Below are 26,362 nucleotides of genomic sequence, written 5' to 3' on the forward strand. Positions count from 1 at the left end.
TCTTCCAAATCCTCAAAATGCACAGAGAAAAAAGACAAAGTTTTTAAATTTTGAATAAAGAATACTTTAATTTATTATTATTATTATTATTCAATATTTTAATTTATAAAATATCTCGCATTGTTCATCCAAATCCTCAACATGCACAGATGAAAAAAAAAACACTTTAAAAGTTTTTCAATTTTGAATAAAGAAATTTCAATATTTAGTTTTAGAACACTTCACTTGTACACGGTAAAAACAACATTATCTACGCAGCACAGAGTCCTAAATTTGTTTTCACGAATGTACCTCGTGTTGAGGTCTGTACCGAACGCAAGTGTATGCACGTCTGACCCTACACTTATCGTATTGATAACTTACAATAATAAAATTTATTAGGTAAACAAAGTAATATAAAATTGTCTTCATTAGGTAATGTTATTTACTTACTATATAATTAGTGTACATATCACAATACGAGTTTATTGTGTAAAATTACAATAACAAAATTAGGTGTGAGTAATTAGTTAAATACTTATCTATACAAAGAAAAAAAAAGAGTCTGTTTGTTAATTCCATTTAAAATTGTAAAATTAATATCTTTTCACTATGTGCATGTGAAACTGTATACGGTATTTACATAAAAAAAATATGTTTATGACTGTTTGTTTTTCTTAATCTCTGAAACTGTAGGACCGATTTTGACGGGACTTTCACTCGCAGATAGCTAATGATATAAGGTCTAACTTGGGATACTTTAATATTAGAAATTTTATTGTTTTAATTGCACGCGTGCGACGTCGCGGGCAGCATCTAGTATTAAATATAAAAAAGGCAAGAAAAATAAAGTAAAGTGAAGTCGCGAGTAATCGCGATAGACAACAATCCCCCAAACAAACCCTCCCCTCCGACCGATCCTCCGTCCAATTCAAAGGGGATCGAAATTAAGACTAAGCCGTGGTTCGAACCCCTAGCGGTGCCCTCAGACTAAAGTCGTATCCGTCAGGCAGGAGTTGGCCTTCAGCCGCTCAATAAGTCCATCCTTTGGTTTGGAGTGCTCTCGCTCCCTATCGTCCGGTGAAGCTGCAAAGGCCAGCTGCGGCCAACAGCATTAGAGTCGTCCGAAAAAAATGCTAATGGTAGGCAAATTAAACAAAATAATATAAATCCAATGAGTATTTTTTTATTAAAACGACAACTTTACGTTCGGAATACTAACAAAGATACATCCATCAATCACAACCGTTCATCACCTGTCTCATCATCAGGTGACGTCATAACCCAAATTGGCGGGAAAAGAGACAGCGTGGAGCGCGGAATGGGGTCGAGCGCGCGAAAAATGTCCCCCAACAGCTGGCGGGCGGCCAGGACACTCCGGGACAATACTCCAAAATGGCGATGACCCGTTGACTCCGCACCATAACATGACTCTACTGATATTTATAAGACAAACTAGTTATTTATTTTATTTATTTATTTAATTCAGGCCACGTGGCCATAATAAATACCTTATAGACCAGGGTAGACGAACCAATGGCACGCGAGCCATTGACGGCATGCGACACAATATTTTGGGCACGTCGTCGATCATAAAACTGTTTGAAGAAGCTGGCTCATGCTATTTTAATAATATTCATTATTTTCAGAGATGAATAACATTAAAAACTCGCTTAGAAACCGTTTGACAGATGAATCCAGTTCAGCATGCATTTTGCTAAAAGTAACATCGTACAAGCCTGACATAAATTATTTGTCACCTAACCTGCAGCAACAGAATTCACACAAATTTTTCAGTAATTTAATTTATACGTGTAATGAAAGCTATACAAAATGTACCTCTTTTGTTTACTTTATTTCAAAAAGACTTTTGATAGTATTTATTATTATTATTTTCCAAATAATCAGAAAGTCAAAATTATTTGATGGCACATCAATGAACCCATTAAACATTCGCATATAAAGGTTAGGCAGGGTAGGCGACCCTGTTATAGGCTAACATAATTAATGTAAAGAATAGAATAGAATAGTATATATAGAAAATCATTTATTCAAATAAACTTAATTTAAGCACTTTTGAATAGTCAACATTTTTTTAAATCTACCGCTTATTCGGAAAGCTGTCTCATCACAAGAAGAATAAGCAAGAAACTTGTGTTTTGCTCTTTTAAACAATCCTTGTAAGTTCACATTTTACAAGTCGAAACGTGTGAATACAAACTACCAACCACCACTAATTTATTTAGGCTCAAATATAAAAACACAATAAGATTAAATCAGTCGTAGTGATAAGAGCAGACCAGTCCCTACAAGCAGCACTCGTTCACGAGTATGACGGATGAGCCAGCCATCACTGCGCTCGACCATATATTAGGGAATTCAATGACCGTATGATACTTTAGGGTATAATATATATGTATTTATATGGAGGTATATTTTCTCTAAAAGTAGTATATTAAAATAAAAGTAAATTGCAGACATTTAAAGTCACGACAATCTGCCACGGTAGCGCCGATAGACAGTGGGCAGCATGTTGGTGGGACCCGGGTCACGAAAGTTATGACTGTGGTTTCAGCCGTGTGTGAAATTTATAACCATTGTGTTATTCTAATGTATTATATATAATTCTGAAGTTTCATTCAAATCCAGTTCAGCAGTTTTTGTGTGAAAGAGTAACAAGCATACATCCATTCATTCACACTCACAAACTTCCACGTTTATGCCCAATTTACACTCAGCCCGAGTGGGCAGGGAAGTGAGCAGCGCGAGAGTGTAAACACGAGTGGAAACACTTCCCATGCCATTGGCGCTGCCTCTCGCGCTGCCCGGCGCTCCCTCGATTGTCGGTTTCTCGTGCGCGAGTCAAAGGACTGGCAGCGCGAGTGGCAGCGTGTTTTTACATTCAGCCCTCTCGCTCAGTTGTCGCCCGGCAATATTTCCGGCAGCGCGAGTGGCAGGGGAAGTGGCTGAATGTAAACGTAGCATTACATATATACTAGTAATATGTCTATCAATAGTCGAATAACCATATTATGCCTAGTTTAGGACTAGACTGTATTGGGAAATATATGCAAGGTTACCTATTTTTTTTATTTCTTCCATTGTGTTGTAACTGGGCGACCTCGTAAATATTGTAATTCAGTACTGTTTACGTTTTAGATAAATTGTCTGTATGTACTGTATGTCTTCATACATTTAAATGGAAATGTCGAAATTCTAATTAGTTTTTTTTCTGTGCCTTGTATATCCGCAATCAGTAAGTGGTTTGGTCGGTAAATGACTATGCAAGTCTGCAGTCCAGTGAGTGTACGACTTTCTTTTAAAAGATGCCTCCACGCTTTGATTAGGTTTCAAGACCCGGAGTACACTTTATCCAACTGCAGTATTTGTGTCCTTTTGAAGCGTTTTGGGGGGTTGTTAATGAGTAACCTCCAATCTAAATTTAATTTTATTTAAAAAAAATGGTATCCTACCTAATGGAAAGTAACAACAAATACTACAGCCATCACATGATGAAGCCTGTGATACTTTTAATGTATAGTATCGGGGACAGACGAACTTGCGGCTCACCTGATGGTAAATTACCGCCGCCCATAATTTATTTATTATATTATCGCCCGTATTTCCGAACCGATACGATATTGGAACCTTCAAGGAAAGAGCTTATTCCTTTTTAAAAGGCCGAAAACGTACTTGCAATTCCCCTGTGTTGCGGGTGCTCATGGGCGGCGGTAATCACTTACCATCAGGTGAGCCGCATGCTTATTTGTCGCGTGTTATAAAAAATATATATAATATTGAGGAAAGAATAGAAAGATAGCGGGGAGGAGAAAACCAAGGTACATACATCAAGCGATTAAAAACAAAATGGGTGTTGTGTCGTATCAATATTTAAAGAGCATGACGGAAGATCGTGGAAATAGGCAAAAGCACCACCGACAAGAGCGTAACTTTTAAATTATGAATGAAAAATTAATACATAATATACTATACATAGAAAACACTTCGACCGATATAAGCAATCATACTCATGAATAAATGTTCCGTGGGAGGAATCGAACCTGTGACCTTTGGAAATAAAGCGGTGTTCAACCACTAGACCACCGAGACCGTCACTATATAGTCAACGGTACTACTGGTACTAGACCAGGCGACGGTTACCATTTACCACCAGGTTATTTATCATTGCAATTACATTAAAAAAAATTACATGGTATTAAACTTACGCGTCGCTTAGAAAACGGCAGATGGTAACGATCAGGCATTTCACATTATTTTCTAATATATATACCAAACCACTACACTCGAACCAAACACAAAACTATACAACTTTTTAATATCACTATTTATTCTCACAGTTCATTCATAGTTTATTTCATATATGTATATGACTAAAGTTTACATATTTACGTTTTAAACTGTCTATGTAATACTCGTTAGGACCCAACAAGACAGTAGAGTGAGATTACTAAAAGACCCGATAAACTATATTATTATATGTATAATTAATAAAAATAACGGGATCTTACCACGTTTTATATTTATCGATTGCCCGACCGAGTATATTTACCTAATGGAAAGTAACAACAATTCGGCAGTTTCGACCGCCCTGATCACGGGTAAACTATGATTGTAACTGAATATAAAACGTGGTAAGATCCCGTGATATTTACTAATTATACATATAATATTATTGTTAACACCGTATGTGTATACAACGCGCTACATGTGTCGCCGGTTCGGTTCCGTGGCGACCAGTGTGGGTGAACCTTGCTCTATTTCGGCCCAGCAATGACGAGTGCGTTAGTTTATTAATGTAAGCAGTGTACTTTTCAGTTCTGGCCACCTGCCAACCCTAGTAGGGATTTCCGTGAATATAAAAAAAATTGTAGATCTGATCTTATTAATATTACTAGCTGTTCCCGCGACTTCGTCCGCGTGGAATTTATTTTGCTAAAATAAAAGTAGCTAAGTTACTCCTTATTACATCAGCTACCTGCCAAAAAAAGTCCCGTCAAAATCGGTCCAGCCATTTCAGAGATTAGCCGGAACAAACAGACAGACACACAGACAGACAATAATTGTAAAAAATGTTATTTTGGTGTACCGTGTCTATATTCATATGCATGTAGAAAAAACAGTTATTTCAAAATTACAAACAGACACTCAAATTTTTTTATTTGTACTTATAGATAAACGCGAAAGTTTGTGAGATAGATAATAATAATCTACCGTATCACATGCATCATCCTCGTATAACTTTTAGACTCATCCACGCTTGGCTTAGGCCCGCGTTGTTTTTACCCCCGTAAAAAGGAAGATATACAAAATATATATAAATAACAATATCATTATGACTGCATAGTATAAAACAAAGTCGCTGTCTGTCCGTCCCTATGTATGCTTAAATCTTTAAAACTACACAACGGATTTTGAAGCGGTTATTTTAATAGATAGAGTGATGTGTGAATTGTCCTGAGATACAAATATATTTTGTTTTTCGTAAATACACACATATATACATATAAAACACCCAGACCGACATAAACATCATACTCATGAATACAAATGTCATGACGTACATGTCATATATCGTCGATTAAAGAGAAAAATTACATTTTTTTAGTAAAATCTTAGGTGTTTTGACTTTAATTGTTATATCCACGCCGACTTAATCTATATCTAAATACTTTTAAAATTATGTATAATATTTCTGTGTAAATTTAAAACTTTAAAGGGAAAAATAATTTAAATTAATTTAAAAACTATAAATGATTGCTCTATATCTTGTAAAAAATGTACATTTTGAAAACTGCCATTTTTCTATTTGGCCGTCGATATGAACTTTTATTAGTTAGTAAAATTCAAAACTGTGCCATGTAGCAAGCAAATAACTAAATTATTATTATAAACTCTGCTTAGTTTGGGACTAGACGGCGCTGTGTGAATTGTTCTAGGTTTTTTTAGGGGATTCGTACTAACGACCGTTGATATAGAAAACCACTTTATCAGCCGCTTAGTAATCGGTAGTAACTAAATATAAATCTCTTTATAGTGCTACGTTGTTTGCATTCTTGACACCGTTTTGTAATTTTACGAAATATTAATGTTCATATATTTTTTAAATAGAGCTTTTTAAATTCGACTCCAACAGAATAATAGGTCAAGTGCGTGAAGATTGGTTGTACGTTAATTTGTTATATTGAATGGGCTTTTAAAGATTGTATTCATTTTTTTTAAACAGAGCAACACGCAAGTTATTGCTAGTTCTTTTTATGATGAGACAGTTTCCCGATTCAAAAAATAAATACTATTCAATGCTTCTTTTTAAGTGCTTAAATATATTTTTTTTTAATAAAGAATTTTCAATTTTTAATAATGATATTTAAGAATAATACACGCAGCGCCATCTAGTCTCAAGCTAAGCAGAGCTTGTGTTATGGGTACTAGACAACTGATATAAATACATAGATTTTTTTTTATAATCACATATATAATACATATAGAAAACATCCAGACCGATACAAATAATCATACTCATGCATACTAATAGAGAATGCTAATAGCATTAAGCCCGCCTATTGTACAATGTAATAAAGTTTAAATAAATAAAATACTCATGAATACAAGTATTTGTGGCGTGCGAGGAATCGAACCTGTAACCATCGGGAGTAATACGATCTGGTAAACCACTGGACCACCGAGGCCGTCATATTATGTATCATATTAGTATATGTAGAGATACAATTTTGTATAGTCATGATTTACGTCAGCCGCTTAGAGGAAAATTGTAATAAATATTGATAGGCCGGAATATTTACTGCACCACAATCAAGACTGGGTATATGAATATAGTAAGAATTGGTATTTATTATGTCAGTTCTATTTATAAATACACATATGTGTATTTATAAATAGAAGTAAATTTGTCTCGTTCTATTTTGTATATATTATATTTTTAGATTTGACGACCTCGGTGCTCTAGTGGTCTAGCACACCGCTTTACGACCGATGGTCGCGGGTTCGTTTCCTCGCACGGCACAAACATTTGTATTCATGAGTATGATTTTTTGTATCGGTCTGGGTGTTTTCTATGTATAATATGTATGTATTTTTAAAAAAAAAAATCTATGTATTTGTATCAGTTATCTAGTACCCATAACACAAGCTTTAGCTAGCTTAACTTGGGCCTAGATGGCGCTATGTGAATTGTCCTGAGATTATTATTATTATTATTATTTAATTTATAATGTACAAGACAACATTTCATTGTGTATTTTAAATTAAACAGATCTTAATCTGAATTCTTAGTAATATTATAAATGGGGAAAGTAGGGATGTTTGTTACTCTTTCACGCAAAAACTACTGAACCGATCATTATGAAATTTAGTACATATGTTCTTGGAGGTATTAGAATGAACATAGAATATTTTTAATTTAAAAAAATCAACATTTTACTACTTCAGCGCCGTCTAGCAGCCAGTAATGAAGTTATGCGAGCGAAGCCGTGGTTAAAAACAAGTAATATTATAAACGCGAAAGTTTCTGAGTATGAATGGGTGTTTGTTACTCTTTCACGCAAAAACTACTGAACGGATTTGGATGAAACTTTACAGTAATATATCTTATATATCAGCTTTAAAAAAAAAAAATAACATAGTTCTTCTCGATCTATATAACATGAGTTCATATAATGACATGAATAAATGATTTTTGAATTTGTAGAATAACATATCGTTACACGCTGTCTGTCTGTCCCTATGTATGTTTAAATCTCTAAAACTACGCAACGGATTTTGAAGCGGTTTTTTTTAATAGAGTGATTCAAGGGGAAGGTTTATATGTATAATACAAGTACACCCGTGCGAAGCCGAGGTGGGTAGCCAGAAGGCCGTAAATTTCACGCGGGTCTAACCGCGAGCAAAGCTAGTATATCATAAATGTGATAGTGGTTTGTTTGTTTCTTTTTAATGGATGGTTATGAATTGGTGCACCCGCGTGCACTAATGGTTAATGTTGGCGGGGTGCCAGTGGAGGATGATAGGATGAACATGAGGTCAAGTCAGTTAGCCTAACGTGACAAATTCACCAGGAATTTATCACGACGGTTTCTAGGGGGACTTCGTGGAGAACAACCTGACATGGTACATTGCTAGCAATAAGATTATTAATGGTTTACACGCTGGCGGGGTGCCAGTGGAGGATGATAGGTTGAACATGAGGTCAGGTCAGTTAGCAGTTCTAGGGGGACTTCATGGAGAACATCCTGACATGGTACATTGCTAGCAATAAGATTATTAATGGTTTACACGCTGGTGGGGTGCCAGTGGAGCATGATAGGTTGAACATGAGGTCAGGTCAGTTAGCAGTTCTAGGGGGACTTCATGGAGAACATCCTGACATGGTACATTGCTAGCAATAAGATTATTAATGGTTTACACGCTGGTGGGGTGCCAGTGGAGGATGATAGCTTGAACATGAGGTCAGGTCAGTTAGCAGTTCTAGGGGGACTTCATGGAGAACATCCTGACATGGTACATTGCTAGCAATAAGATCATTAATGGTTTACACGCTGGCGGGGTGCCAGTGGAGGATGATAGGTTGAACATGAGGTCAGGTCAGTTAGCAGTTCTAGGGGGACTTCATGGAGAACATCCTGACATGGTACATTGCTAGCAATAAGATCATTAATGGTTTACACGCTGACGGGGTGCCAGTGAAGGATGATAGGATGAACATGAGGTCAGGTCAGTTAGCAGTTCTAGGGGGACTTCATGGAGAACATCCTGACATGGTACATTGCTAGCAATAAGATCATTAATGGTTTACACGCTGGCGGGGTGCCAGTGGAGGATGATAGGTTGAACATGAGGTCAGGTCAGTTAGCAGTTCTAGGGGGACTTCATGGAGAACAACCTGACATGGTACATTGCTAGCAATAAGATCACCAGTGCACATTACTAACAATCCGCTTTCCCCCGGAACCGCATGGTTGTCAACCTGACATGGTACATTGCTAGCAATAAGATCATTAATGGTTTACACGCTGGCGGGGTGCCAGTGGAGGATGATAGGTTGAACATGAGGTCAGGTCAGTTAGCCAACGTGACAAATTCACCGGGAATTTATCTAGATAGTTTCCAGGGGAACTGCGTGATCCTATAATCTTTATTTAAATACATATCAGTTAGGGGGGAAAGAGATTGTTAGTAATGTGGACTGATGATCTTATTGCTAGCAATGTACCATGTCAGACCTTGAACGTGGAGGTCCACACGCGGTTCCCCCTGGAAACCATCGTGATAAATTCTTGGTGAATTTGTCACGATGGGCTAACTGACCTGACCTCATGCTCATCTTATCATCCTCCACTGGTGCACCGCCAGCGTAAACCGTTAGCACATGCATGGAGGTCAATCTGATATGGGACATTACTAGTTATAGAGTTATCAGTCTATCGCCTACCTTTGGATATACAAACAACGGCTCAGGATTCGAATCGATACCCATTGAAACAGAGACGGCGTATTATCGATTTATTTTTAAACTATATAAAAGACGATGTTCATTTCTTTTTATGTTCGAAAAATTAAGTTTGAGTTAAAAAAAACCACTATGGGTATTGTCTCTGTCTCTCAGATGGCCTTTACAGCTTCACCGGGCGTCTAAAGACCAACTACTTCATAGCGGATACAACTTTAGTCATAGGGCACTTTTAGGGTTTCGAATCTAGGATAAGGAAGTTGTAATTTCGTCCTCGTTAGAATAAGATAAGGGATCGATCTGAGATTTTCAATTTTCAACGTAATTGGTACAGCCTAGGTATTTCCATTAACATTTAAATATGGAGCATCTCCTCTGTAGCCGATGCAACTTTAGTCTGAGGGCACCTTTAGGGTTTCGATAAGGAAGTTGTAATTTCGTCCTCGTTAGAATAAGACAAGGAATCGATCTGAGATTTATCAACAACGTTGAAGGCTGTGCCTATTTCCATTTATGTTTAAACATGGAGCATTTAAGAATATGTCCTCTCTAGCAGATATAACTTTAGTCTGAGGGCACTTTTAGGATTACGAATCTCTGTTAAGGACGTTGTAATTTCGATGCTCGTTTGAAGAGACTGGGGATTGATCTGTGATTCTCAACTACGTTGAAGGCTGTACCCATTTCCATTAATGTTTAAATATGGAGCATCTAAAGACAATCTCCTCTTGCGGATGCAACTTATTCTTAGGGCACCTTTAGGGTTTCGAATCTCAGATAAGGACGTTGCAATTTCGATAATCGTTGACTTTAAATGAAATTATGTTGAAGTTTTACGCACTTCTATTAATGTTACAATGAATGTATGTCCCTTTGAATACCTAATGAATAATTTATTAAAACCCATAAGCAACCTGCACGTCAAAAGAATTTTTTAAAAATGTTATTAAATCCCATAATAATACAAACATACCTGTAGCTGTTCTTGTAGCTGCTGGATAACCTCTTGGCGTACTTCTTCTATCCTCTGTTCGAGCTGCACTTCCCTCTTCTAATTCCGGCGACAGTCGCGCAACAGTCGGCCGACAGTCGCCCGGTTTAGTCACACACGAGCGTGTTAGTCGCATTTCATGCATGCAGGAGAGAGATTCGTGGCATTAGATAGGTTGTATTTACAAAGTGTTGTGAGACAGTTATAGAAGACGTTTGTGATATTTACAAGTAATAGAAATTCGTTGATGATTTTTTTTAAAAAATTAGTGATTTAAAAAGTTTAAGGTTGGCTGGAAGAAATTGCTATATAGTATATAGCGATAAAGCCGCCCATTGTTACCTATACTTATTGTAATTATGTTTTTTTTTTATACATTAGTATAAATATTAGTTAATGTAAATGTTTTTTTTTCTGTGTGAGGAACAATAATCTTACAAAATCTTTTCGAACTTCTTGTTACGTGTAGAAATGTGTGTTATTCCAGAAACTACCCTACTTAGTACCTCTAAACCGTTATTGCCTCAGTCACGATGGCTTTAGCATTCTTCTGGGACTCGGGTGAAACGGTTTAACACTTCAAAAATATTTTAAAACCGGCTTTGATGATTATTTTTATTATCATACATTTTTACTAGTAAATTAATATATGTACTACTTTTGACATGAATAAAAACCGCTTTTATATTATGGAGTACAATAAAAGCGGTTTTGAGCGGTAAAAAAAAATTATCAAAGTAATTTAATTTTTTAATAAATGAGGTTTAAATAGTTAAGTCTATTATATGTTTTTAAACATAAGAGACTTTATGGGACACAGTTACAGGGACTAGATACATCAAAATAATAATTGCATTTAATAATGTCTAGTAAGACAAATTCAATATTGTCTACTAAGCACTGCTTTGTCGAAACTGTGTTACCCCACCTTACATTTTCCTATTGTTAATTAGTATATAAGATCATTATTTCTATGTACATATTGTCAGTTTATTACTATTTTTAATTATTTCAATTTAACATTATTCATATTCATACAGATAATATGAGAAATAATGACATTATAAAATAATAATAAATTGTTTCTGAATTTATATGTTAGGTATAGTTGGCTTAGTCTTTACAAATGAGTTTAAGATTGTTGCGTTGCAACTATGAACCTTATACCGATAGAGTTTAGATCCTATGCCACCATAAGCCACAGTAAGCTAATTTATATATCTCTGTCCCCTGCATGCAATGTTTGTTACACTATTTACACAAAAAACAAATTAGCGACAACATCAAAACATAATGTATATAATTATTGTTAGTTTTAGATTCCTTTTCAGTACAGTTATTACAGCATTTTGAATTGGAATGTCACTGTTTCTTTTTAAAAGAAATGAGCATTTTTTTATAAATATGTCTCTCTTTGTAAAGAATTGGAAGAATTTAAATACGAAAAGAAGTAAATTATTCCCCTATTAAACTAATCCAATTTACGTTCTGGATTTTATTTTTTTTAATATACACAAGGAATATGGTACAATGGTAAAATATGTTAAAAAATACATTGGTAAGAGAACACAAGCATGCCATTAATATAAAAAAATATATACAAAATATTAAGGAAGCAAACTGCGCACGAAATGTTCAGTGATCTTTATCCAAGAACCCTTATATAGATATTTCAGGGTTGCTAACTTCAGTTATCTGTGTATATATAATACCAGGAAATGGCTACCATGTACCACAAGTTCCTCTGTTTCCTTATTTGACAATTTTAGTTCAGAAGACACAAACACCACATATACATACAATATAAATGCGTTAGTGGACTGACCTTCTCCAATTCCAAGTCAATGTCTTGCTGGTAAACTGATACGTTGGCGTCAGTATTCTCTGATGTCAGTATGTGCGCCTTGAGTTTGAGTTTTGTGATCTGTTGATTTAATAACATTTAACATCCATAAAAAAAATCAATTGTTCAGCGTTGTGTGTCGGCAGCGTCTAGTGCGTCTAGAGGGTGTTGTGTGAATTGTCCATTGTAATTATTATTATTATTACTATTAGATAGATACAGTGCAACCTTAATATAACGTACCTCAATATAACGATTTCCTCGATTTAACATAATCCACAAAAAAAAAGTGGCGCTCGTAGGTACTCGTGTTTTTAATGGGTATGAATCCCACACACCCCTTAGTTACCCCACCAGCGAGGAGACGATCTTTTGAAGATTTTATACATCGATATATAGACAAATAGATAAAAAAGAGCTATGCCCCTGCAGCCCCTTTCGGATATAAACATTCCATAGCTATAATTAGTAAATCACGGCATCTTACCACATTCTATTTTTATTGACTTCCCGATATTCAGGCAGTGTTTCATGATCACGGGTAAACTGAACAGCAGCAGGTAGATGGTAAATAAATCTTTTATGGGCAGACATATTCGTCTACCTTCACACGTCTTCATTTCTTGCTACTATTGGAACTTACTCGATATTCATCTGGCAAACTATACTCACAGTATCATCACGTCTTAATACACTTTCTGATCGCGTTTTATGTTTTGTTTAATTAAACCAATCACTGGATTCCAGGCACAATAGAGTCTATAGCCGGTTACTTGGTAAGATCCCGTGATTTACTGATTATACTTCTAAATGATGACCGCGTCAAACTTAAAACAGTATATTCCATAGCTGCTAACCTGGTCATCTAAAGAAGATACAGTTTCAGCATGCCGCGCCTGTATGTCTTGAACATACGCCACGTGCTCCGCCTTCAGCTCCTCGATTTGCTGTTCATACTTTTTGCACATTTGCTTCAGACCTTGTTCCAACGGTGTCGACTGAAAAATGAATAAAATAAATTATCAAAATATGTTTAATCATATAGATACTTATGATAAGTCAAATCTACAGTTCGGAATGTAGTTCCGATCTAAGAACTGTAGCTCAGCTCTTAGTCCTTTCAAATAACATTGTACACATTCATGTACAAATTAGGGAGAATATAGTGACCACTAACATTTATATATTCAGCAAAGAAGGGAATCGGAACTAGGTAACAGAAGCTGTAAAATAGTTCTTGAATTTTGAAGCATGTTACGTCGAAATACAGCGACGGAAACTCAGCGCTTCAAATTGAAGCGTGTTACCTCGAACGACAGCGACGGAAACTCAGCGCTTGAAATTGAAGCGTGTTACCTCGAACGACAGCGACGGAAACTCAGCGGTTGAATATGAAGCGTGTTACCTCGAACGAGAGCGACGGGAACTCAGCGGTTGAAATTGAAGCGCGTTACCATGAACGACAGCGACGGGAACTCAGCTCTTGAAATTGAAGCGTGTTATCTCGAACGACAGCGACGGAAACTCAGCGCTTGAAATTGAAGCGTGTTACCTCGAACGAGAGCGACGGGAACTCACGGTTGAAATTGAAGCGCGTTACCTCGAACGAGAGCGAACCTCAGCGGTTGAAATTGAAGCGCGTTACCTCGAACGGAAACCTCAGCGCTTAAAATTGAAGCGTGTTACCTCGAACAACAGTGATGGGAACTCAGCGGTTGAAATTGAAGCGCGTTACCTCGAACGAGAGCGACGGGACCTCAGCGGTTGAAATTGAAGCGCGTTACCTCGAACGAGAGCGACGGGACCTCAGCGCTTTAAATTGAAGCGTGTTACCTCGAACGACAGCGACGGAAACTCAGCGCTTGAAATTGAAGCGTGTTACCTCGAACGACAGCGACGGGAACTCAGCACTTGAAATTGAAGCGTGTTACCTCGAACGACAGCGACGGAAACTCAGCGCTTGAAATTGAAGCGTGTTACCTCGAACGACAGCGACGGAAACTCAGCGCTTGAAATTGAAGCGTGTTACCTCGAACGACAGCGACGGGAACTCAGCGCTGGAAACTTGAAGCGTGTTACCTCGAACGAGAGCAACAGGAACTCAGCGCTGGAAACTTGAAGCGAGTTACCTCGAACGACAGCTGATGGGAACTCAGCGGTTGAATATGAAGCGTGTTACCTCGAACGAGAGCGACGGGAACTCAGCGCTTCAAATTGAAGCGTGTTACCTCGAACGAGAGCGACGGAAACTCAGCACGTGACGTTGAAGCGTGTTACCACGAACGACAGCGACGGAAACTCAGCGCTTGAAATTGAAGCGTGTTACCTCGAACGAGAGAAACTCAGCGCTTCAAATTGAAGCGTGTTATCTCGAACGACAGCGACGGAAACTCAGCGCTTGAAATTGAAGCGTGTTACCTCGAACGACAGCTGATGGGAACTCAGCGGTTGAATATGAAGCGTGTTACCTCGAACGAGAACTCAGCTTCAAATTGAAGCGTGTTATCTCGAACGACAGGGACTGGAACTCAGCGCTTCAAATTGAAGCGTGTTACCTCGAACGAACTCAGCGCTTCAAATTGAAGCGAACGACAGGGGAACTCAGCGCTTCAAATTGAAGCGTGTTATCTCGAACGACAGGGCGAACTCAGCGCTTCAAATTGAAGCGTGTTACCTCGAACGACAGGGAGCAACTCAGCGCTTCAAATTGAAGCGTGTTATCTCGAACGACAGCGACGGAAACTCAGCGCTTGAAATTGAAGCGTGTTACCTCGAACGACAGGGACGGGAACTCAGCGCTTCAAATTGAAGCGTGTTACCTCGAACGACAGCGACGGAAACTCAGCGCTTGAAATTGAAGCGTGTTACCTCGAACGACAGCGACGGAAACTCAGCGCTTGAAATTGAAGCGTGTTACCTCGAACGACAGCGACGGAAACTCAGCGCTTGAAATTGAAGCGTGTTACCTCGAACGACAGCGACGGAAACTCAGCACTTGAAATTGAAGCGTGTTACCTCGAACGAGAGCGACGGGAACTCAGCGCTTCAAATTGAAGCGTGTTACCTCGAACGACAGCGACGGGAACTCAGCGCTGGAAACTTGAAGCGTGTTACCTCGAACGAGAGCGACGGGAACTCAGCGCTGCGTGTGCGTCTCCGCGCGTGGTCGCCGCCCGCCTCCGACGACGAGGACGCCGGTGACGCGCACTCCCGCCCGCGCCACACCTCCTCCGAGTAACTGCAACGTACACGGCCATTCTTAACAATCTCAACCTAGCATTTTGTTATGTTATTGGAATAGTAATCAAGCTAATACCCCACCTGACAGTAAATCGGTCTCTTGTGAGCAGCAGATTTCTTTGTAAGCTATGTAAGGGATACAGTTACCTAGCTGCTATAAATGTATCAGCAATACTTGCAATTAATTAGGACCAGTAAGATAAACTAAATATTGTATACTAAGTACAGTACAAATGGTGTCATCCGTCATGACATTTTAAAAGAGTATTTTGAAGAGTAGAAGAGATAAGGCAGTCAAATTACAGGATTAAAAGGCATAACTACTTGAGTCCTCTAGAATGGCAACCCATGAGCAGTATCACAAGCGTCACATAATAACGATCGTAGCGCTGTTCAGGTATATAAGCGACGATTGTGTGAGCCGACATCCTTACCAATTACATCAATAGAAAAATTACAATTGCTTTTAAAGTGAACTTATATTATACATAAATAAAATAATTATATACTTATATCAATATTACATCATACAGGATAACTTGGTACTTATAAAACGCTTCTTGCGTTCTGTACTTCCTTTACATTTGCATTAAAATTGTATTATTACTTTTGCGGACGTGGTATTAAATATTAGTAAAATTACTCTATGTTCTAAAGTTCGTTAGTGTTTTTATACTTTATTTATCATTATTACAATCAATAGTTTAGTAATAACAAAGTACAACATACCTTCTTTTTGGCCTTGGTTGCAAAAGAAAATAAAGCTTATTAGTAAATTATAATTCTTTACGTAATTTAATATTAATAAAATAAAATCACATACCTCCTCTCCATATCAGTGCATTTTTTCTCAAAATATGTCCTTAAATTCTCCATCTCTTTCTCATGTTTCAAGCTAAGTTCCTGTCTTAAAGCGTCTATATCAGCGTTTCCTGCCTTAACAGACGCTAGCAGTTCTCTAAGTCGTCGTGTCTCTACATTATATGATTGTTTGTCTTGTTGTATTTGCGCTTCTAAATCCTTAATTTCTGTATCAGATTCTATCCTAATTTTACCGATTTCGTCGCATAATACTTGTATCATGCTCTCGCGAAGTTTATTCCTCAAATTCTCTTCTATATAGTCGTCAAACTTGTTTATTATCGTCGTTAGTTTGGTTTCGAATCCAGTTTGAAAGTCTTCTGAGGAACCAGAAGATTTCAAGTCAGATCTTGAATAGTTAACTGTGATCTCTTCTCTATCCATATCCTTCTCGCCGTTAGAACTTTGCAGAGAGGAACCCCCGCTCATCAGAGCTGAATAAAACTTGGTGCTGTCATCCTTAACCATACTCTGGTACTTCATAAAGTCTGACAGCTGCCCCTTGACAGTGTCGTGCTCGGAGTTCGACATTTCTCCAACGATATGCTGTAAATTCTGCACCTCGTTAGTGAGGTGAACATTCTCATGTCTCAGGTCGTCACGTTCTCGAACAGACCGCTGTAATGAGATTGTCAGTTCTTCGATTAATTCGTCACGATGCGTGATAGCGTCTTCCAAGTGCACAAGCTGAAAGGACAGATATGCATTCAATACATAGAAAACATTCACATAGAAGCACAATGACCAAGCAACATGGGTAATAACAACATATGCTTGCTTACGGATGTCACATTGTAATTTCAGAAGTTTAAATGAAGTTTGTGATATTGAAATATATTGAAAAAGTGAAATGATAGAAAGTGTTCCCTGCTATATGATTATGAAAACTACAGAACATTTTTTCTTATAAGTTATATGTATATATAATTGCATTATATACAGATTAAAAATACATATTTTCATGCAATTATGTTTAAAGATATATACTAATATATTTTTTTTTTGCTAATTGCAGACAAGAAATCCTATTTTTTTTAATAATCAGTATAAACACTATTTTTTTAATAATCAGTATAAACAATCTTTTTCATTATTAAAACTAATGAGATGTAGTGGAAGCAATGACTTCCACTCAGTTCTCTCGCCTTATCTCATCATGGACATGGCATGCAGATAGACAAACAGTATAGCTATGTATTTTATTATTTCTCTTTTGGTATAAACACCAAAACAAGAGACTTTAAATAGCCTTGACATATTTGTATATAACAACGAAAATTAAGCCTAGTCCTTTATGTAGTGAGCAGAGATAGAAAAAACTGAAAACTAGTCTATGCTAACTTCATCCACTTATATAACTGTAGACAAATGAGTTTCAACACATATGGCTGCCAACTAGACAACATTATTTTCTATAATTTAGAATAATTCTATAATGCCTTTTTGGTATGACTTCTACAGACAAATATAGATAATTAAATAAGAGATTGAATAATTATTTGAGTTCATATAAATAAATCAAATTGAAAAAAAAAAAAATCAATTGAAAAAAACCAATAGTTATTTGACCATCTATTTGTAGAAAGTCCAAACAATAATATATATATTTTAAAATTGATAACATAATGAATAAACAAAAATAATTTATTTTGACACAGGAAACTAAAAAATACAAAAACTGGGAAAATATAAAAATTATTTAACACAAACAAATATGGTGTAAAACATTGCTGTAAAGTAAGAAATGGAATTTGCAAATCATTAGGATGTAGCATGCCACAGGTATCATAAGCAGGATCAGTAAACACAGGGTGATGGCACAGAGCAGGTAAGCGCAGAAGCACAACCCATTAACAATTGCAAATACCTTCTCATGATATTCTTCACATATTGTTTTGTAGTCTGTTGTTAGTGTACTGAGTGACATATCTTCCGGTGGTATAGATTTATGCTGTGGTGTCATTGAGGCTTCATCATCTTTCTCACCTTTTTCTTTAATATCATTATCTATAAATAATTCCTCAACTAACAAATCATTTTGGTCTATCTTGTCACTAGATAAGCTTTGTTTGTCAGGTGACAATTCAAGTGATTTGTCAAGAGATTTGTCTAATGATAAATCTATGGATTTGTCTGGTGATGCTTCTTTCGATTGTTGTTCAGTGAAGTCAAACACTTCTTCAACTTTAACACTATCACCAGCACCAACTAGAAATGGTGACAATAAGTTAGGAAACATTGGTAAATGCTCTGTATCCTGACCAATCACTGTTCCTCCTTCAGGTGGTGGACCAAATATAATTTTTGCGGTTGGTAATGAGAATTTTGGTACGCCTTGACCTCTTATATCCAACTTAATTATTTCCTCAGATCCAGAGCTCTGCTTCCCCAGAGATTCTTCATTTACTTCTAAAGAATTATCTGTATTGTCTATTGATTGTTCATCTTTGGACAAGTCAGATTTATGACTGGATATATCTTGTTCATCTAAAGAGTCTAGATTTTCATTACTTTTAGGAGATTCTTGGGGTGTATAGTGTTCACTCGGACCAGGTGTTGGTGCTGAAGAATTTGACTTGTTTTCTTGTGTGACACCATCTTTAGACAAATCTGATGATAGTGCTAGATTGATTGGACTCTCTTCACTGAGGAGATGCATATCTGATACAGCATTTACATCAAGTGGCCAAGAAGTGCTTTGCCTACTCGGTTCTTGTTGACTAAAGTGTTCACTATTAGGTGTATGACCTGGAGGAATGTTCAAAGAATGGTCCGTAGAGGCTCCTTCCACATTTATATCAATATTGAGCAAACCTTGAGATTCTTGGGCATTAGGCAAATTCAGTGAGTCACTGGCAATGTCTTCCACATTGGAAGGTATGTGTTCCGATATAGACTCGGTGTCAGTAGTGTCACCGACATCGTGAGGACGGTTTCCCCCTGCTACATTCTGCCCTGTGTCAATTTGTGGTGACTGAGTGTCATCGCACGCGACAGATTCCAGAGAGGGAATCTGTTGAGAATGCACGACATCCGGAAGAACTTTCTAAAAATAAACAAAGAGTATAAATAGGTAAAACATCATGGAATTTCGTAGCTCACGTCGGTTTTTAATCAGCAGGTGCGTTTTGAAGATACCTGAATGAAATAGTGAGAAATTAATTATTGTAAATGATGATTGGACCCCGTAACACAGGTGTGCCGTGCAGCTATGCATTTCTGTACTATTTTTAACGCACCAAAGAATATAAATAACGCGAAAGTTCGAACGGATTAAGTAGTTAAATAATAACTTTAAACATACCTTGTTTTCTGCTGTTAATTTGTGGGGATCATCCATAATTTGGCAAATTCATAGTAAAAATCAATCAACTATTCCATATAAAACCACTAAATTCGTTGTCAAGACGACGTTTCTCACTTTCAAACAAAATAGATACAAATTAGAATACAAACGCCATATCCAGGGTCAGTGTTGTCAACACCATTAAAATTTTTCGGGCTAACAAAACCCGAAAGTAAAATGTCTAAATCAATATGTGTATAGATGTGATAATTGTGTTAAACTATTTCCTACATTTAATATTTATAACAGACTTAATAACAATCTAGTCTACTTCTAAAAATCATATTTCATATATTTATAATAAAAAATAAGCTTTATAATTTTATTATAATTGTAATGACTTTTACCATAAAGTATTTCTAGAGCTCTGGAATTCTGCAAATTAGATCTATTCAATATTTTTTGGGGATACCATCGAGTATATCAATAGACACCAAATAAATAAAATGTCATTAAAGACATACCTATTTTTGGTTTGGGTTAAGGGCACTGGCGAGTATTCTAGAATTATAGTAGTAAATACTAAAGATAAGTAAGTAGATGGTTATACTAGATACGAGAGCACAGAATGAATAGAAAAATTGCTAGATCAGCCCTGTATGTCTACCTTGGCAACCTTAGTGTTTCCAGCTACCTGAAATATTTTCCCCTATTCGATGTTAAATTTCCCATTTAATATTCAAAATATTTTTAATTGTAAACTTACCTCTTTGTAGATATATCATAAAACGCGAAGTACCCGATGTTAATTGTACATAATGAAAAATTTATATGATTTTATGAACCTTCTTTATAGCTGATTGAGGAATCATTTTTACCCGACTATGGCGATACAAAAATGAGGGGTAAGACCATCGTTTGTAAACCTTATAGCTCCACCAGATTTTAAATAACCAAAGTACAAGCTCTTCTCAGTTTGGAAGTAGATCTTAATTTCTGGCGCAGGCTTCAATATTGATTGGAGTAGTTCATTAAGTGACATCCGTTCACGAGTATGACTAACTAGCCAGGCATAATGAGTTCAGCAATATTTTAATGTACAAAATAACCTACCATATAGGAAAATGAGTACTGTTCCTGATATGAGATGTTTGGTGTACAGTCGCTAAGGGATGGCTTTATTTTTTTTCTTAAATATGTAAGTGGTAGTGTACGCTATATGGCCACACGTAATGGTGTAGAACGAATGAGTCCTCTTAAACTGGTAAATACACGTTTTGGAGTTAGGACATGCGTCATTCCTTGCTGATGCGAAAGCCCTTGTCCAGGGCCGACGCTAGGGTCCTCAGCGCCCGCATGCAATTTTTATCCTAACGCGGTTTATGTCTCCGTATTCATAGCTAAGTTAGATTATTTATTAAGTATTCTATAGGTTACATATTTTAATAAAATTATAGTATATATCCGAGTCTCGTGATGGCGCCCCCTTCGACGAGGCGTCCGCATGCGATGCATGCACGTTTCTGGTTTCTGGCCTTGTCCATCACACCTATGGTTGTGATTATAATTAGTGGTTCTTAAGATATTAATAGTTAATGAACACTTTTTTTACTGTTCTCCAACTTCTTGACTGTGACAACTTTGTGTCATTTTTGTGTCCGGCCTTTTCGCGGGAACCGACTGACTGTCAAACTGGCGGTGTTGCCACAACCTCCATAGAACACCCGCGATAAGTGTAATCTCGTTGCTTATGGTGAGATGATGTTCCAGATACACATCCGCCTCCTTCCTGTACCTTTATGCACCAGTGGAGCATGACTAGTAGCGCATCGTGACAAATTCACCAGGAATTATTATGATAGTTTCCAGGACTAACCGCGTGGAGGTCACCTGACGTGGTAGAATTCAAGTAATGAGATCGTTAGTCCACATTACTATCATTCCCCTTCCCACTTTCTCTTAGTGTTATTTCTATTATAAGTATGATAATGGAATTATGTACCATGCCTACGCTGTCGGTTTATGATGGTGGGACACCAGTGAAGGACTATAAGATGAGCATGAGGTCTCAGGTCAGTTAGCCCATCGTGACAAATTCACCAGAAATTTATCACGATGGTTTCCAGGGTGAACCGTGTGGAGGTCAACCTGACATGGTACATTGCTAGTAATTGGGTCATGAGTCCACATTACTAACAATCCCCTTCCCACCATTCCCTCGTGTAGCTCGACCTAATTATTTACCATCAGGCGTGCTGCAAGCTAGTTTGCCCCATAACCTATAAAGAATAATAAGTTAAAAAGAAAACATAAATACCATAACTTTAATATGTAATTTATTAACTATATACACATACATTTTAGGAGAAGCATTTTTATTCTGTACAGGTTTTATAAAACACAATTAAAATTTTACTCCGAATAAGGCTACGTGTGGTAGAGAGCGTATTGCTTAGCACATTATTGTGTTTGTTTTTGTAAATATATCTCCGAACTCCTTAGCAAGAGAAGAGTTTGCCACATATTGAGCATGTACAACTATAATAGAGCGTTCAAATCAAAGATTTTAATCTGACCATTTAAAAAAATAATTAAATAATTTTCAATATTTCACGATCTCAGTGGTCAAGCGCGACTCTATAGTCGTAGGTTCGATATACGCACAATGCGATTATTTATATTCATGATAATGGCTATTTGTATTGAATAGACTACTTTTCGGTATACTACTATATGTATTTAAAAATCTATTGCTTTGAATTTTTCTATAGTCTTTCTACCAGAGCAAATTAGTTAATAATAATTTAAAAAAGAAATAATCTATGGACACCTCATACAGCTCCATCTATCCATCACATATAGATAACTGATAGAAATACATTTCAAAAACATATCAAGACCTATATAAACAAATATATTAACGAATATAAATTGTTTGTTTCGAAAATTCACATTAATATGCAGAACTACGATATGAATCATGTTACACGACTCTTTTACATAGAAAAATCCTCCCTAGATATCAATTACTCGTTATCAAACGAATCTATAAAAAAGGGTAACGTCTAAAAATTTGGCGTTTCTAAATTAAGGCTAATTAATATCTACAGAAGATACTATAAATAAATTTCAAACAATTCAACAGTTTCATCTGTGGTAGATTTGATTATGTTCACGTTCTTATTTTAAACAGATTGACAGTTCTCCGATTATGTATGAATCACTTGACAGTTGCAAACATACCAAATTGAACATTTTAAAATATAACAAATAATAAGACATGGATGTATAGGTATAATCCTTTTGCCTTTCAATAGATAAACAGAAAAAAACGAGCTGTTCATTTCACGATTGCAACTGTCAAATTACCAAATTACAAATGCGTTACATAAACAGAGCCTTGATTATGTAATTAAACAATTTTCAATTGTAACGGATAATACTTATGGGTTTGCTATTTCTAGTGCGTCATTTGAGAATTGCAAATGCGACCTAAGTATTGTGATCAATAATTGAAATTCTTAAATGATTCGTACATAACACAGATAATATAATGTGTACATAACTTCAAAATAGAAGATTTTAATCCGTTTCAAATCACAATTGTTAGTAACATGGTTACATAATTGTTTGTGATCGCAAATAGCCATTTAATATATTTAAAAATAAATTTATTAAAATTCAAATTTGGAACGTCAGGCACAGAACATCGCTGTTATTTTATATACATTTTTTCACTTCTTCTCGAACATTCCGTGGCGTCACTATTAAAATCAGTGTACAATATATTCTAAATATTTTTTATTTCAATTAAAACAAATTAAACATGGCAATATTCCTCCAGCAAACATAATTAAGATCCAGGTTCCTACTTACAATAGCTGCCATTTGCAGTAACCTGTCTGCTCTTTAGCTTGACATTATTAGAAATAATCAGTTTTGAAATAATGACGTATACAGTTTCTTATAAACAATTTACATTGTGCATCCTTTATTTGGAGCCGTGACAATATTATACAGTGATCAAAAATATCATATAGTAATTAATATATATTAAATAATTATTTAAAATTCTTTATATAACGGTACGCTGCACGAAATCGGTTTTTTTTCGAACTACTCTAATGCTGTTATCACAACTGGCCCTTTACAGCTTCACAGAACAATAGGGTGCGAGTGCAGATGACACTCCAAACCCGCGGAAGAACTTATGGAGCGTCTGAAGGCCAGTTCTCGCCTGACGGATACGAGTTTAGGACACTGCTAGGGGTTCAAACCTCGGCTCAGACCGACCCCCGGAACTGGACGAAGACTAAACGAAGGGGGATAAAATCTGAGGCTATATAATTTTGTATGAAACTTACGTCCTTAAATAATCATAGCTTTCATACAACATACTGTCTGTATACATGTTCTATTAGTGAATAAGAATATCATAAAGTTATTATAAAATAATATTATTTTAGTAAGCTACAAAGTAATATTAATAAATTATTAAAATTTTTAATTTAAATAATTAATTAATTTAAATCTGGACAAATCACACAGCGCCATCTTGTTTTAAACTAACCAGAGATGTACTATAATAACCATTAAATAAGGGTCACAAGATCATGAAATTCGTGTAACCTATATATATAGTCTTAAGGATGATAATGGAATGGTGTACCAGTATGTGTTAACGGTTTACGCTGGCGGGGCACCAGTGGAGGATGATAAGATGAGCATGCGGATAGTTTTGCCACAAATAACATAATATTACATAGTCTTGCTAAAAGTCGAGAACGGCTGAACCGAAATGACCAATTTTGGTTTTGAAAATTTGTAGAACTCCAAGAAGTGGGAAAATATGAAGAAATCGCATGGAAAATAGTACAATCAACAATTTTATTTTCCCATACAAATTGTTCATACCTGTCAATGTCCGTTCAGAAATTTATTGCGTAACTAAACTTCAAAAAACCTTTGACATATTAATGAATTCTGAGTGTGTGTTCGCGGGACAGTTAGTCATCCATAAAAAAAATACAATATCATTTACTCACAATACATGCAAATAAATTAATATACAAGCCTCGTATTAATTTAATACATCATTCATTTCGTTTCTTTATCTATATATCTTCGTTACATCGCGTTACAATTTTAAGATATCACATAAAAGATATATTATCAATTTTATTACTTATTAATACTTTTATGAAAATAACGTCCATGAATTTAACAATTGCGATGTAGTTAGCATGCACAGACAGCAATAAATAATATATTAGCGTATAATAAAGGTTGAAAACGTTGTGGCCCAGTCCTGATTACCCTGATATACGCGATAAAAACTTCAATTCGAATCTGGCGATCAGTAAAAATTAAAAGGATGAGAAAGTAAATTTGATATTCATAAGCGGCGAATACGTCCTACATGAATAAATGTTTTTTTTTAATTTGAATAATAAGGAGCTTGGTTAGTACAATTACAATGGTCGATATAAATTACACTTGTTTTCATTATCTGTCAGTTTAGCGATTTTGTATTAACAATTTGATAGTTTGCAACTGTGGGTCTAGATAATATAAACTTTTTGCGATTGTTTTATACTCAATTGAAAAAGTTATGCAATTGCGTACGAACTATTTGGAGGACAATTTCATGCAATTGTTTTAAACTCAAATTCAAAAGTTACGCAAGACACTAACCAAATTGACTAATAAAATAATGTATTTAAAACTGCAATACAGAATCTATCTATATTAGGGTTTGTTTATAGTCACAAAACTTATAATGTAATACATATATATAACATATTTTAGAATATAAAAATAAATAACTATAAGTATATACCACAAAGTCTATATAATAGTGTAAAATTAATTAATACTGATCAACAATATCTTATTATTAATATTATAAATGCGAAAGTTTGTGAGTATGGATGGATGTATAATCCTTTCACGCAGAAACTACTGAACGGATTTTATTTAAACTTTACAGTGATATAGCTTATACATTAGAATAACACATAGACTATAAATCTCACGCAGGTGAATCCGCGGTAACAGCTAGTATACTATATTTTCTGTATCACTGTAATGTTGTATGGAATGAGCACTACTTATCTTAAAGTACAGGATTTTAATCCTATTTAGGAAGCAGGGTTTATATGTTATATATATATGTTAAAGATAAAATGTAACATTATATAGTATCATTAATAAATAAATAAACAAAATAATAATGAGTTTTGTGACCATAAACAACTTATTAATAAGAATTTCATATGCTCATGATTTTATACCGCCATTAGATGCATTGTATTCGTATGTGCTATATTCAGATGACCTTACATTAAAACGTGACTAGAATTTCAAGTGCGAAGGTTATAAGGAAGTAGAAATATGAGAGCAACTATGCCTAGTGGTTTACTGCCCTGATTTAGACTCCAAAGGCCACGATTTCGGATCTGCACGACACCAAAAAATTTTTTAATAATTTCTACTTCTAACAGACTTCTTCGGATTTTGTATCTGGTTATTATATATTAATTATGATGATAGTATATTACAATATTTAAGCATATTTGCAGTAAGTACATCGCTAGTTTATTCGACAATTCTTTTCAATAAGTCCAAAAATATATTTTATACTTTCATACATATGTTGAATTATATTTTAATATATGT

The 26,362-nt window shown here is 35.8% G+C and overlaps 1 protein-coding gene across 1 annotated transcript in view; it reads right to left on the reverse strand.

Moving 5' to 3' along the window:
- LOC131848801 (rootletin-like) overlaps positions 1 to 19,840 on the reverse strand; it is a 66,601-nt gene extending 46,761 nt beyond the window's left edge. The window contains exons 1-7 of the mRNA XM_059198735.1: positions 19,703 to 19,840; positions 18,266 to 19,444; positions 16,361 to 17,085; positions 15,412 to 15,535; positions 13,155 to 13,295; positions 12,280 to 12,378; positions 10,437 to 10,514 (exon numbers count right to left, since the gene is read on the reverse strand). Of these exons, the coding sequence (XP_059054718.1) occupies positions 10,437 to 10,514; positions 12,280 to 12,378; positions 13,155 to 13,295; positions 15,412 to 15,535; positions 16,361 to 17,085; positions 18,266 to 19,444; positions 19,703 to 19,738 (2,382 nt within the window). The 5' untranslated portion in view covers positions 19,739 to 19,840. The remainder of the gene's footprint in view (positions 1 to 10,436; positions 10,515 to 12,279; positions 12,379 to 13,154; positions 13,296 to 15,411; positions 15,536 to 16,360; positions 17,086 to 18,265; positions 19,445 to 19,702) is intronic.
- Between the last annotated feature and the right edge of the window lie 6,522 nt (positions 19,841 to 26,362).

The sequence above is a fragment of the Achroia grisella genome, unplaced genomic scaffold (genome assembly GCF_030625045.1).
Source record: "Achroia grisella isolate CSIRO2021 unplaced genomic scaffold, CSIRO_AGI_Agris_v1 utg592, whole genome shotgun sequence".
In the NCBI taxonomy this organism is placed as follows: domain Eukaryota; kingdom Metazoa; phylum Arthropoda; class Insecta; order Lepidoptera; family Pyralidae; genus Achroia; species Achroia grisella.